The sequence below is a fragment of the Sinocyclocheilus anshuiensis genome, unplaced genomic scaffold, assembly GCF_001515605.1.
Source record: "Sinocyclocheilus anshuiensis isolate Anshui unplaced genomic scaffold, SAMN03320099.WGS_v1.1 scaffold85, whole genome shotgun sequence".
Lineage (NCBI taxonomy): Eukaryota > Metazoa > Chordata > Actinopteri > Cypriniformes > Cyprinidae > Sinocyclocheilus > Sinocyclocheilus anshuiensis.
In genome coordinates this window covers 4,130,584-4,145,196 of record NW_015536800.1, presented here as the reverse complement: position 1 = coordinate 4,145,196, position 14,613 = coordinate 4,130,584, and the positions used below count along the sequence as shown (strand labels likewise).

Below are 14,613 nucleotides of genomic sequence, written 5' to 3'. Positions count from 1 at the left end.
GTGACCAGTGTTGGGCTAGTTACTCAAAGAATGTAATATATTACTCATTACTAGTTACTCCTTTCAAAAGTAATACTTTACTTATTACTTTCTGGCAACAGTAATTAGTTACACTACTAGTTACATGACTTTTTCTTCACGCCCCACAGAAGTTGTAACTGTGTATCTTCCACATAAAATTCTTAATCTAGAATATTACTAACAACATATTTCCGCCTCATCATTTGACCAAAATCCACATTGGATCGCAGTCAGAAGTTATTACAAACAGTCAGTGGTGACTGATAGTGACTTTTAAGTAGTGCTGGGCGGTATGACCAAAAATTTATATCACTTCGCAGGACAGCACTGGCAAAATCTTCCAACTGAACCATAGCTAAGGTTTATTAAAAAAAAAATCGCTAGGTTTGTCAGTATGAATATTCTATGGAAAAAAGCCGCTAAAAGGGTCTGAAAGTAGCCAAATCTAGTGCTAAAGTCGCGCTCGTGTGTGTGAGATGCGGGAGCTGATTTGTGGCGGTCAATGTGTATATTGTGGATGAGTTCTTCTGTGTCATCACGTTCTATTAGTTCTACAGCTTCAGTTTCGGAACTTTCACGATTAGTAACACATACAACTGTTCCCTCACCACAGTGCAACAGTGAAAAGGGACCCCTTTCAAACAGTGTCGCGTTCCGAACGTTGTTTAAGCGACACCGGTACCGGTATTGCGGTATTTAAAAAAATTAATATCATAACAAAAATAAACACCGGTATTCGGTATGAACCGGTATACCGCCCAGCACTACTTTTAAGTAAAAGTGTTGTATTAATCTTACTAATTGTCATGTGTATCTTGAAGCTAATTGTAACTATAATTTCTGCAACCCATATACGATTCTATTCCATGATGTATTTTATCAAAAGAAATCACAAAAGTTCATAAGAAAATGTTTCGTTTTCTAAAAAGATTTTATACAATTTATATCAAGTTCAGAGGGACGTGCCGACAAGCCATTTTATGCCAGCGTAAAGTAATGCCACATCTTCCATAATGCCACAGCTTAGTGTTCAGATCAGCTTTTCTCCTGACAAAATCAATGTAATGGCAATAGTTACATCTGCTGAATGTAAGCCTTTCCGTATTCCAAGCTTGCCTGCTGCACTGGTGACTTCATGTGCCTGTGCAAGTCATGAAAATTGTGAAAATAAATCTAGGAATTATTGGATTGTTGGACTTCAAATCAGTAGGGGTTGAGGCCTCAAAAGTAACAAGCTGTTTTATGGATGGTAACTGTAATATTATTACTGAAATCTGATTAGTAATTAGTTACACTACTAGTTACTGCAAAATGTAGGCTGCTGCAACTAGAAATGACACATTCAATAATTTATTGATATTCTATTTGTCATATATTAGGGACATTTAATGAATGTCATAAAATCCATACCACTCTTTCTTGTTTTCCCCTATTTTGTCTTTCATAGTTTTCTTGTCAGAGACAGCTGACAATTGATTTGGTCATAAACTGCAAATACGCACAATCTGAAATAATTTGTTGCCCTGTTTTCCCTCTTACACATTAAAGCGCTATCATTTATCAATGTGGGAACTCTCCTTCAGTTCATTCTCAGAAGTGAGAGGGAAAACTATGGAATGTTCTTCTTTCGCTCCCTCTCTCGTACTTCCACCCAAACTTTCTTTCTCACACGTATCTTATCAGTTCCCAGAAAAGCTCTAGAACTGTATTTTTTTTTTCTGTTGGATTGGTTCATAAATGTGACTCTGTGTAGGAGGGTTGTTTATTTTTCTTGGAAATCAGATTGCTGAACGTGTTAAGGGTGTAAGAGAGGGACAGGTACTTGGGATGGATTTGTCTGGTATGGGTATGAGTCTGGCCTCAAGCTTGCAGGCTTTGCAATGACAATTCCCTCTTTGTTTGAGCGCCATGGATGCATTATGTAAGCAGACGCTGAGATCACCAGCCACACAGCTGTTTCACTGCCTTGAGATGAACAAACTGCCATTTTCTTCTCAAACATAATTTAAATAATTTTGCCTATGAAAATCACAAACTACAAGCCTACAAACAAAAAGCTAAAGCTTATTATGTGTTTTAATAAAATTAAGTTATAGTAATAGTTGTTTAGGTATGTCAGTTATCAGGTTTTTTATAATCAATTGTCAAATAAGTTACATAAACAGTCAAATATGTTACATTAACAATCAAATGATCAATTAATCATAAAATACTAAAACATCTGCAAGATTTTGACAGTGTTGTGGCCATTAGAAAGAAAGAAAGAAAGAAAGAAAACACATTAAATAAACAAAAAAATCAGTAGTGTTATTTTTCTGTTCATTTTCAGTTCACTATATTTAAATCATTTATAAGTAATAATTTATAAATTAATGTTTTTTTTTTATTTTTATGATAGTCAGTATAAGCGCAATCAATCAATTATGTCAATTAAACTTTTTTTAAATACTTTTAAAAAAATTTTGTTGCTAAAATAATGATCATTTTGTCTAATAATAGTAATTAATTTACAGTTAACTTATTACAGGTTCAATCAGCTAATAATGTAAGTGCTGAACACAACTATACAGAAATTTGGGTAACACTTTATTATAGGGACCAGTTCTCACTATTAACTAGTTGCTTATTGCCATGCCTATTATAAACATATTGGCTGTTTTTTAAAGCACATATTCTGCATGATCATATTCTACATCCCTAATCCTACCCAATACCTAAACTTAACAACTACCTTACTAACTAATAATAAACAGCAAATTAGGAGTTTATTGAGGCAAAAGTCTTAGTTAATGGTTTGTTAATGGCGAGAATTGGACCTTAAAATAAATTGACCAAAATTTGTTTAAAATTAAATTATGAATGAAAACTGATCAGTTAAAAACCCTAGATAAGGTAAACACAAAAACATCACAGATGGAAGCCGTTCATACTGTTTTAATACATTTAATAGTGCATTTTGACCACGATTAATCTATACAGAAATAACATTAAAAATAAAAAAAGATAAACAACTTTCTCCTTTCTGTAACTTAGGGTGTAACATTTACAATAAAATAAGATACATACAAAAACACGATATGAGTGATATAAATACAGAGAGGTTTAAATTAACTGTCATTGTCATGCGTTATTCTCGGTTTGGCAGCATATATTTAATTTACAAAAATTTATGATACACTGCCATGGACAGGCACATAAGTAGCAATAAATCGAGACATCAAACCCAGGACCGACAATCATAAAGCACCTCAATAGGAGTACTGGACTCAGAAAGAAATCTGTTTGGTGATCGCAGCACTCCTACACTGATGATGTGACCGCAGGCCTGGCTATAGTTAAGTGTAAATGCAAGCCTTGTTACAATTTTAGACTTTTACTTCATTTCTGGTTAACACTGACAAACAAACGGATATCACTTCCCCTCATACATTCTCTACCATCCTCTAACAAAATTGCTGCCTTGGTAGCCTCTATAATCAAACCTGAACATCCAACCCAAAATAAAAAGCTTTTCCTATCCTTTCAGTATTTGCCCAGGGCTCAAGATGTTAAATGGCCGAGACCATGGAGCTCAAATGAATTTTATTGGGTTGCAGCACTGATCTCGACCAATCACAGGCCTCAGGGTGAGTAAACTGTATTATGTTTTTCTTTGGAGTCCTGTGTTGAATCCTGGGATTACTTTGCTATGTATAATTGGTCCACATTGTATTGGTCTCAGCTTTGGTTTTGGTGCTGTTGGAACCCTCTGTGCTGTTTAAGTGTCTACATGCACTAGTCTTTTCCTCTTATCTCACATTTCCTGTCTTCCTTTCAAAGGTGTGCCAGCCACCACCTTCTGTCTGGTCTATAGACAATCATGTCTGTCCATCCATTCATCCATCAGTCCATTCTCTTAAATATAATGAAAGCACTGTACACAGGTTTGCAGACATTTGCGTAACTATTTAGCAGTGACGCACACAGAAACACTATATTGCAGTGGGTGCCAGTGTATGGAATATGTCTCATTTGTCAATAACACACATACATACACATCAGACACACTATACGTAGGCTCACTTCCACAGTCATTCAGAAATACACATACATACTTGCTTCTCAGAAGCAAAACACCTCCCCGTTTCATGTAGTCACCCTATGACATGATCAGTAACAAGGTCAAATGTTGTGACGTCAGTGATGATGATGTCATAGCAGCAGGAACGCCCATTTCCAGTCTTTCAGGCTTGTCATTTGATGGCCATCAAAATGGCAAGAGCTTTGACCTATGTAGCTTGTTGATTCCGGCACAGTGGGTCCGTCCGTATCACATAAGGGCTCAGATCATCGTATGTTAAGGGAGTTTAAAATCATTATCATCTTCATCTCTAACATCAGAGTTTGTTGAGAGGTGAAATGAAACATCAACTGTGTGTGTTTATTTGTCCAGGCAGGTAAAGGAGTGGCTGCAATATAACAAAGAGTGAAAAATTTAAGGGGGTCTGAATACTTTCCGTACCCACTGTATATATATATATGAAATCTTAATAAGTAATTATGTTTATTTTTAAAGTAAATAAATATATATACAAATATGCATATTTTTATTAGTAATTATAATAATATATAATATTATAGTAGATGGCCATCAAAATGGCAAGAGCTTTGACCTATGTAGCTTGTTGATTCCGGCACAGTGGGTCCGTCCGTATCACATAAGGGCTCAGATCATCGTATGTTAAGGGAGTTTAAAATCATTATCATCTTCATCTCTAACATCAGAGTTTGTTGAGAGGTGAAATGAAACATCAACTGTGTGTGTTTATTTGTCCAGGCAGGTAAAGGAGTCTCGTATCCGCACCACTTCTGCAGCACACAGGTGACCATACAGCTTATTGTACCATTCAGGGCACCGACCCCTAAAATAAAAGAGAAAAAATATATGTGAGCGATGACATTTGTATGTCATTGTATTTAATTAAAATATCTGAATTAAATATTTACTTTAAAAATAAAATAATTATTTCTTAGTTATAAAAATTACATGAATTATTTTTTATTGTATAATTAAAGGATAGTATTTATTTTAAATGATATTTAAATATTTAAATATAAAATCATTAAAAACTAAAACAATGACTTATTAAACTTATATATATATACAGTTGGTACGGAAAGTATATTATAGTATAAATGATTAATTATTAATTCTACTTTGCCCTATTAATTTATTTAAAATGAAACTCAAGCCTTAAATAAACATTAAAATATAGAATACCTGCAGTCTATTCTGGAAATGTGCGTGAGTCGGCTCTTGTTGGGTCCGCTGGGTTCGATGTAATAGCGAGAGGTCAGAACATTAGCATGAACACCCAGAACCGCTGCACTCTTGTGATCCACTGACACACACACCAAAGCACACACTCCCTTGGGCAAGTCTGTCACCCACGACCTGAAACACAACACAAAATCATTCTTAGGATTTTTATAAACTTAAAAGAAATCTTTCACTTTGAATTTAAAGTACAATTGTAGAATAAAAAAAAAATAGAAGAGACTTTAAAACTTTAAGAAGACTGTGTGTTTGTAATCACCTGAGCACCACATGGTCTCTTGGCGGATGGGGCGGCATTGAGTTCCTGACATACTGATAGACTTCCATGTTATGTTCCAGTGTCTCCACAATTCTGCACTCTAACAGATCCTCGTCCCAGCGTTCCTGCTCCCGTAGAATACGCTGCAGTATGTCCTCAGCTGACGCAGGCATGTCCACGCACACTTTCCACTGCCGCAGAGACGACCCATCCTGAACCTATAATGAAAGAACATGACGCTATGGTCATTAACAGTTCCAGCACAATAATCTTGTTACTTTTGTTCATGTGGCATGATGTTACTTCATGGTAGGGGTGTCCAATCCTGTTCCTTGAGAGTTTACCTCCAACCTGCCTCAACACATTTACCTGGAAGTTTCTAAGTAATCCTAAAGACCTTAATTAACTTTCAAATGTGTTTAATTATGATTTGAGCTAAATTCTGTTGGATAGTGGTCCTCCAAGAGCAGGACTGGACAGCCCTACTTTATGGGCCCATGAAACACTGTCCAAGGACAAGAGAACTGGGCTGAGTGAACACAAGTGTGTTTTGGTCAATGTGAAGTGCTAGAACAACCGACGAACTGATGTCATCGTGGGCTCTAGTCCAAAACAGAGCTGGGAAAAGATACTTTCACACGAAAAAAAAAAAAGTGATGTAAGGAAAAAACACAGCTTTTCCATTAAGCACAAGCAAAAAAATGAGCAAAGGAAGGAAGAGAACGTGAACATGAAATGGAAATATGAGAGACAGTGTCCAAGTGACTCGAATAGGGTGTGTATTTATACAGTTTCCTTACCTTTTTATACGCAAGCTCAGCGTTTTCAGGAGTTGAGCAGCTGTCGTAACCCTTGAATTTGTCCTTGGCTTCTTTAAGCAGGGCATCAATACTGTCTTTGAGGAGACTTCGGTAGCTACAAGAACCGCAGTCTTCCACCAACACCTCCATCCGCATGGGACTCAAGCCCTGCTCCACGTAAGAGTTCCTACAGTGTGACATTTCCTCTGGGATCTGAAACACAAAGAAGATACAAATGAAAATAAGCAATACATTGTTTTTGCTGGTCCAGGCTGGTAGGGCAGCATAACCATAATGTTAAAGGGTTAGTTCACCCAAGAATGAAAATTCTGTCATTGATTACTCAACCTCATGTCGGTCCAAACCTGTAAGACCTTCATTCATCTTCAGAACACAAATTATGATATTTTAGATGAAATCCAAGTGCTTTCTGACTCTGCAAAGCCAGCTATGCAACTACCACGTTCAAGGCCCAGAAAGGTAGTAAGGACATTGTTAAAATAGCCCATGTGACATCAGTGGTTCAACTGTAATTTTATAAAGCTACGAGAATACCTTTTTGTTTGCAAAGAAAACAAAAATAACTACTTTATTCAACAATTTCTTCTCTTATGTCAGTCTTCGAACCTGGATGTGCTGGGCCTTGTTTGCAAGCAGAGAAATGCACACACATTCATCGTGGTACTGTCGTGAATGCGCATCGAAGACTGACACAGAAGAGAAAAAAGTTGAATAAAGTTGTTATTTTTGTTTTCTTTGCACACAAAAAATATTCTCGTAGCTTCATAAAATTAAGGTTGAACCACTGATGTCACATGGACTATTTTAACAATGTCCTTTCTACCTTTCTGGGACTTGAACGTGGTAGTTGCACTGCTGTCTATGCAGGCTCAGAAAGCACTCGGATTTCATCAAAAATATGTTAATTTGTGTTGCGAAGATGAACGATGGTCTTACAGTTTTGGAACGACATGAGCGTGATTAATTAATGACCGAATTTTCATTTTTGGGTGAACTATCCATTTAACCAGGAAATCTAAGGGTACGTTTACATGATGACAACGTACTAAAAAAAGAAACGGGTTTCCTTTGTGTTTTTGAAGATTCAAGTACGCGCGCATGCCGGCCAAACATAATGCGCCTGTTTGCATTTTCAGGCCCCCAAAACGCCATTGTCATGTAAATGAATGGCCAAATGCATTTTTAGTTGAAAACGGTGTCGTGTAAATGCCACCTATGATCTTTATGATGAAAAAATCTTACTAGTTAAAAAAACAGCATATCAATATCCCATTTAGGGTCCAGCTTACAAAAGACAAGATACACAAGCTAGTCTTTTCAGCAGGGACGCATTAGAGAACAAAATTAATTAAAAGCCAAACTCATGACTTGTTCATAACATGCAAATTAACATTAGCATTAGCTTCCCCTACGGGACCGACCAACAAAATGAACATTGTAAGCTCAGTATTACATTACTCAAATGACAAGTCATGATAATATTGTTAAAGTATCCTAGTTTTGTAAGTCTCAAAATCTTAAAAAAAATCATGGTTACTTTAAACTAATTCTGTTAAATCAGAACATTGCATGTTAAAACTGCTTTTGGTGTGAGTAAAATGAATGTGAGGGGAAGAGAAGTGACAAGAGTGATTCATTCCTCACTGGAAGTGGCTCATCCTGTTTGTGTGTGTCTTGTCCAGCGTTCTGCCCTTTTCCTGCCTGACTGATGATGCTTTTGGTGTGAGTAAAATGAATGTGAGGGGAAGAGAAGTGACAAGAGTGATTCATTCCTCACTGGAAGTGGCTCATCCTGTTTGTGTGTGTCTTGTCCAGCGTTCTGCCCTTATCCACTGTGAGTGCTCTTGTGCGTGTCATGTCCTGCTCGCTGTCCTTTTCCTGCCTGACTGATGATGTTTATCATGTCACAGTGCTTGTCCCTTTCCAGCGTTTGTTGAGATAAACTTATCTTCATTCTGCAAAAAGCATTAGTCTGATGGATAGAGCGCGACCAGACCTTGCTCATTAGATTTAGGGGCGGAAGACCTTAAGATGCTATCTTTCCGTTTCTCATTTTGAATTATTTGCTCTCTATAAATAGCCCATTAAGAAGAAAATAACTTTTGGTAATAGCCACAGATTGAGTTATTTTCTTATGTTAATGGCTCCACATAATCAACTCAATCTAATCATGTAGTTTATTATGATCTGCTCAGGGAAAGCAGTGGCATATGGTATAACAATAAGCGCAAGTGTGTAGGTGAACATTACAAAACAATGCTGCTTTGTGGATGATGCGAAATTGAATTTCTGATGTTGTTCAACTTCTGCTGACTTTCATTATTTTACACTTATCCAGTTAAGAGCTTCCTTCCTGACCTCTGAATAGGTACTAAAAGTGAAAGTGAGTGTCTATGAATGTGTACATCATAAAATTGTTTGTTCATGACGAACTTGCTGTTAATATGTGATAAAGTTGTGGCCAGAGGTTAGCTATATATTCACTAAAAGCTTTCTTCAAATCACTGCATGTAAAAAAGAAGCAGCATATTAAGAATGACACATTATTGTATTGGTGGTGGTGGTTTTCTTTTTAAAATAAATAATAATATATCTTAAGGAGATCCTAAGATATCTCTTACCTGCCATTTGTTCTGAACATTATTGATATATGTGCTAGAAAAACTAGAAAAGCCTTGCTGTATCCACAGAAAACAACACTGCTATCTGTAACCGTGGCTGCTAATTCTGGTTCTGTTTTTGTATGTTTATGCGTGATTGTATGGGTAATTAGGAGGGATTGGTCATTGCACAACAACCGCATTAATCTTTAAATAAATTCAGCGGAGGTTCTTGGTAGCTGTTTTTGTAACGTGCTGTAGCGTGAGTGTCTGCACATGTTAAATGAGCGTGCATTTGTCTTTGTACCTGAGCTGCATATGACAGAGAGACACATCTGGTGCAGAGTGATAAGACCTCTAGTTTGAACACCATTTTGATAACGCCGACGTACGTGAGAGATGGATGAGAGATGGATTTGTTTGCTTTTTTCTTAAAACAGAAGTGAATTGTTTTTGTTTATGTTGGACAGAATATACTGAAATGTAAATTCATGCTCACCAGGAAGAGTTTTCTGCACTCCTGTATCATATGGGCTAAGCCGTGTGTGGCTGCCAGGTTCTCATTCAAGTCCCTTTGGTCTGGTTTTCCCAGAGTGTTCTTTCTGTTCATGACCCTGTGATAAGGAAAACACATGCAAAGGGATAAACGGATAAAGTAAAAAAATAAAAGAAAATGATGCAAGCACTAATCTAATCTCAAAATGATCAAACTCAAATTTAATGCTACATTTTCAAGTGCAGCAGGCATTCAAAGCCTTACATAAGTCAACTCTCTCTCTTTTTTTTAAACCTATTCTTTCCTAGTTTCCTGTTTTTATGGGGTGGTTATTCAAGCAAGATAGAGTATAATTACATGGTTTAAGGGTTTGAAGTAGCCGCATGCCAAATATGATGGCACCTCAAGCACTTTGCAATTAAAAAGATGAGCGGATCTATGTGAAGTGTGTTAACAGACTGCACACGCACACACACCTGGGTGAGGAGCTCTCTCTCCGCAGTGTGTTGAGGTGGAAGAGAGAGGGGGCCAAACACACGGCCAGGTTAGTGCAGGTCATCTGGTTCTCACCCACGCTGGCCGTTACATCACTCAGGAAGCACAGCAAAGTCTGGAGGGCTTCGCGGTTCTCGTCTGGTAACAGCAATACGGCAGCCCTCACCGCCTGCAGACGCTGTTCTTTGGGAACATCTGAAACCGACAGAGGAGTTTCATTAGTTTACTCCGAACACAATGTGTGAGGATTGTATGCCGTGGTACAGATATATGGTGCAGTGATGATACAATGGTACTTTGGAACTAAATGATTGCCATATTCTGCACTTTAAGCAAAGAATACAATGAAACGTACAAAAAAAAAAATCATGGTAAGCCATGTATTTCTAATGGTATATATATATATATATATATATATATGTATATTATTATTTTACTGTATAATATTTTTTTATTTAATTAAAATGTTATTATTTTATATGCATTTTTATATATTTTTTATTATTCTTATTTTTAATATTTGAAGAAAAAAAATTAAAATATTTTTTTTTATCTAAAAATATAATAAGTTAAAATACAATCAGCACACCCACAACACTATTCTTTTTCATTATGTCATTCAGAGAAGGAAGGAAGGGAGATAGTCCAGATCAGGGAGGGGTGTTTAAACTTCAGAAATCAACAATATAAACCAAGTGAACCGACAGAAGGATTTTTATTTTCAGCATATCTGCAATGTGTTGTAATGTGCCACTGAAGCAAAGCAGCTTTTGAACAGCAAAGGATGAATTGATGTGAACTGAAATGTCATGAATGGAATTGTGTGTGAGTGTTCATCAGATGATTTCTGTTATTTTCGCCCTTGGTAATGAAAGACCCTGTGTGAGCACAAAACAGGTACACACAAACCCTTGCTTTTCTGTGTGGGATGCCGAGACCTCCCTTGTGGTTGGGGTCAGATATAGTCTTTGAGAGAACATATTTGTGCTGGTTGTTTTCTCCGTAATTTTGGTTGTGGTAACAGACCACTTTAATCAAACTATTTTGCTGAAAGACTGGAGTTATTGTGGAGTTAATGTGAGGTACAAGACATCTTGTCTCTAAAAATCTATTCTGGTCTGTTCAAGCAAGAACAATGTACACTCTTAAAAATAAAGGTGCTTAAAAGGTTCTTCACAGCGATGCCATAGAAGAACCATTCAGTTAAAGGTTCTTTAAAGAACCATCACTTTCTTACCTTTTTATAATCTGAAGAACCTTCTTTCGCCACAAAGAACCTTTTGTGAAACAGAAAGGTTCTTCAGATGTTTACGGTTCTTTATGGAACCATTTAGACAAAAAGGTTCTTCTATGGCATCGTGAAGCACCTTTATTTTTAAGAGTGTACCATAACATTACAGTATCAATATAATACCATGTTCTGTTCATTACAATTGGAAGAATTGTTGTAAATTTTCGACACATGGCCGACAGAGCTCTTAAATCTATACAATTCTATTATATACTATATTATATTATATTTTATATCACATTTCCTTAAAACATTGCATGACTAAATATAACTGATACATTTAAACTGAAATAAATGCAGCTTCAAACCAAATAAAATTTCATAAGCATGTACCTTGGCAACTTCTACACACTAGTTTATGAACGGTTTACCAAAGTGATGTACGTGTTTGGAGTTGTTTTAGATTCTGATATTTGAGGTGAGCACACACACATATTAGAGTGTGTGCGTGCTGTGAAATAGCTGTGGTAAGTACACACTAAGCTGCTTGTGAGTAACTACTGGCATTTGCTAAAACGTCACTTGACAGCTATTTCCTGAACTTGTTTAGATTTCTTTACCCTTTCGGAATGATTCACCTATCCAAGAACAAGCATCTACAGTATAGTACAGTCTTTGTGTAGTTGTGAGCTGCCCGCTGGATATGAAATGCCTTGCTCTTTTAATGTGTGTGTGTGTGTGTGTTCTTGTTTTAAAAGCCAAGATATCATTGTTTGTGAGTACATTTTGTACCGGAATATGTCAGTGCAAGTGTGTGGTCTTCTACAAAACACCTAAAAGGTAAATTCTATGCGTGTTCTTACATTGATATATCTGTAGAAATGTATCAGAGAGTTTGCTGGTAAGCAAAGGCTCTGGAAGGTCTCGGAAATACTGCTTTAGCATGTCGGCCACGTCATAAGCTGACTGGCCCTCGTAGTTGACTCCGCCCCCACCAGCGCCACATGACTCGTTCATTTGGCGAAGGGCTTGGATACGTGACTTCACCCCTGATTTCCTAAATAGCCCAACCTGTAGAGAAAGATGGTTAGACATTTAGTATAAATAGTAAAAACACTTATACCTGAATATGTTTTGAAGTTGTAGCTCAGTTGCAAAATGTCTTTAATTACAGGTTTTTTTAATTATTTATTATATTTTGACAATTAATTTGCATTCTCTCTCTTTCTTTTCCAAACTGACAGCTAAATAAATGGATTACCGGTGTGACCGCAAGTTTTCCAAACACAGGAAAGGCATCTCTAAGAAAACTCCCCGCTGCTTCTTACATAACCCAGTTACAAAGACTGGAAAAGCCTAAAAGTGTAACTATTATGTAAATTGCAAAGCAGTTTTTTTTTTTCATTTGACACCAGAGAGAGAGAGAGAGAGATCTGTCTATAGTCCATAGATCATTTGCTTTCTCTTAAACACCCTTGGAATGGAATGTCAACCATGTGGCTAACTTTGGTAATATGTAACTAGTAGATATATGGAACCAGAACATTCAGGCCTTTTGAGGTTATTGTGCTACGTGCAAACTTAGACTGAGTGTTGAACTCAAGTATGTGGTGATAAAACAACAGATGTATTTGCTTAAATATGGCCCTGTTGCATGTAGCAACACAACAGGGACCATGCAACTAAACAGCTGTTCAAATAGGGATCATTTAACTAGGTTATGACCTTGACCAGATATTTTTATTTCTCTTAAAAATTTCTTTTTTCTTTACAACAAAACAAAACAAACAAAATCTGATTTGTGTTTTTCTATAGGAGATTGAATATACCACTGAACAAATCAAAGTTAGGTATGCTATGACGTGTTTGTGCAATTTTCTTTGAAGTACACGTTTGGACGTGCATACTCGCATATGTGCACATTTGTCATCTCTCACCTGGTCGAGGCATTGGCTCCGTAGGTAACGCATGGCTTGCTGAATACTCTGAGGCAGGGGTTGTCCGCTCCTTTGAACTATCACCTGCAGTGGAACGCCAAACACACTCCTGTCCTTATAGTCTCGAACCTTGATCCTCTTCATAAACTTAGGAACAGCCCTGTAAAGCACACAAAATGTATCAATAAATACAAAGTGACATTACAAACAGCAAAGTGTTAAAAAAGTAGCTACTTTTGCTACTTTTATTTCTTTACTGTGCAACATTCCATAGTACTAATTTAATGTCAAATCATACAGAGCAAACAGTCCATACATAACGAGCAAAAACAGTTCTGATATTTTTTTGCAAAACTTGGTTCTAAGTGTTTAGAGGCACACATTGCTATATATGAGCAGCATGTGTCAACAGGATGTCGGTTTGTAAGTGTATGAGTGTGTAGATAATTGTGTAGGCTATTTAATAGAAAAACCTCTAGAAGCTGAGGGGCTACTAAAAGCTGTTTCCACCTTTACAGGCAAAAGTATAAACACTGAGACAACAGACAATGGCTTTGAGCAGGAGGAATAAAAGGGAACGAACACACGTGCGGACATCTGTGTGGCAGGGTGTTTGTCTTTCCGACCGATGTTGTGTGTGTCTGTGCATGTGTGGATATCTCTGAGGTGCCAAATACTTGGCTTGTCACTATCATGATGTATGGTGGTTTCACATATTAAAACCTCTCATATATATGTGTCGATGTGCAGGTGTGTGTGTGTGTGTGTGTGTGTGTGTGCGTGCGTGTGCGTGTGTGTGTGAGTGAACACTAATAACAGGAACAGGGAATTTTCTGGTCTGAAAAGCCACAGCTTTGTGATGAGGGGGTCTGACATAATTAACTCCTAGTGGAGAGGTAGGAAGATGGGAAAAGGGTAAAGCAGTAAAGAAAGAATGTAAACTTAATTTTGTGTGTTTTAGGGCTGTCAAAATGACTGAAAAACTAAATCGAATTTTCTACTTAAATATGATCAAAATTCGAATTATATTCGAATTTAAAAGGCATAATTTCAGTTAGGGGAAAAAAAGCTTTTGGCTTCTCTCCTGAGGCCACAAGAGGGCACATCACACAAAATAGTATGCATGTTTCTTCAAAGCGTAATAAAACAACACGACTATCTTTGAAAAAAAAGTGCATAATGTTTAAAATAATGTTTATAAACCATATATAATTAATAAAGTTGCTTAAACAATTAGAAAAAAAACATCACCATGCATGTATGTATAGTTTAATACAAAGGACTGAAAACCAATCACAAAGAGTAGGCTACTTTCTTCATTTAAAAACATGAGATACAGTGGGATGGGGAAAAAAACGCCATAAAGTCTTGAGACATGTTTTTTAAAAGTTGAACTTACATTAATTTTACATGGCTTTCTAAACATGCCGCTCTCT

At 36.8% G+C, this 14,613-nt stretch overlaps 1 protein-coding gene across 2 annotated transcripts in view; it reads right to left on the bottom strand.

Moving 5' to 3' along the window:
* Positions 1-2,940: 2,940 nt before the first annotated feature.
* LOC107656601 (rho GTPase-activating protein 7-like) overlaps positions 2,941-14,613 on the bottom strand; it is a 141,321-nt gene continuing 129,648 nt past the window's right edge. For both annotated transcript variants that reach the window (XM_016444500.1, XM_016444509.1), the window contains 9 exons: positions 13,178-13,337; positions 12,104-12,311; positions 9,991-10,204; positions 9,518-9,632; positions 6,398-6,610; positions 5,598-5,815; positions 5,282-5,455; positions 4,674-4,922; positions 2,941-4,289 (listed from right to left, as the gene is read on the bottom strand). In XM_016444500.1, coding sequence (XP_016299986.1) covers positions 4,826-4,922; positions 5,282-5,455; positions 5,598-5,815; positions 6,398-6,610; positions 9,518-9,632; positions 9,991-10,204; positions 12,104-12,311; positions 13,178-13,337 — 1,399 coding nt within the window. In that variant the 3' untranslated portion in view covers positions 2,941-4,289; positions 4,674-4,825. The remainder of the gene's footprint in view (positions 4,290-4,673; positions 4,923-5,281; positions 5,456-5,597; positions 5,816-6,397; positions 6,611-9,517; positions 9,633-9,990; positions 10,205-12,103; positions 12,312-13,177; positions 13,338-14,613) is intronic.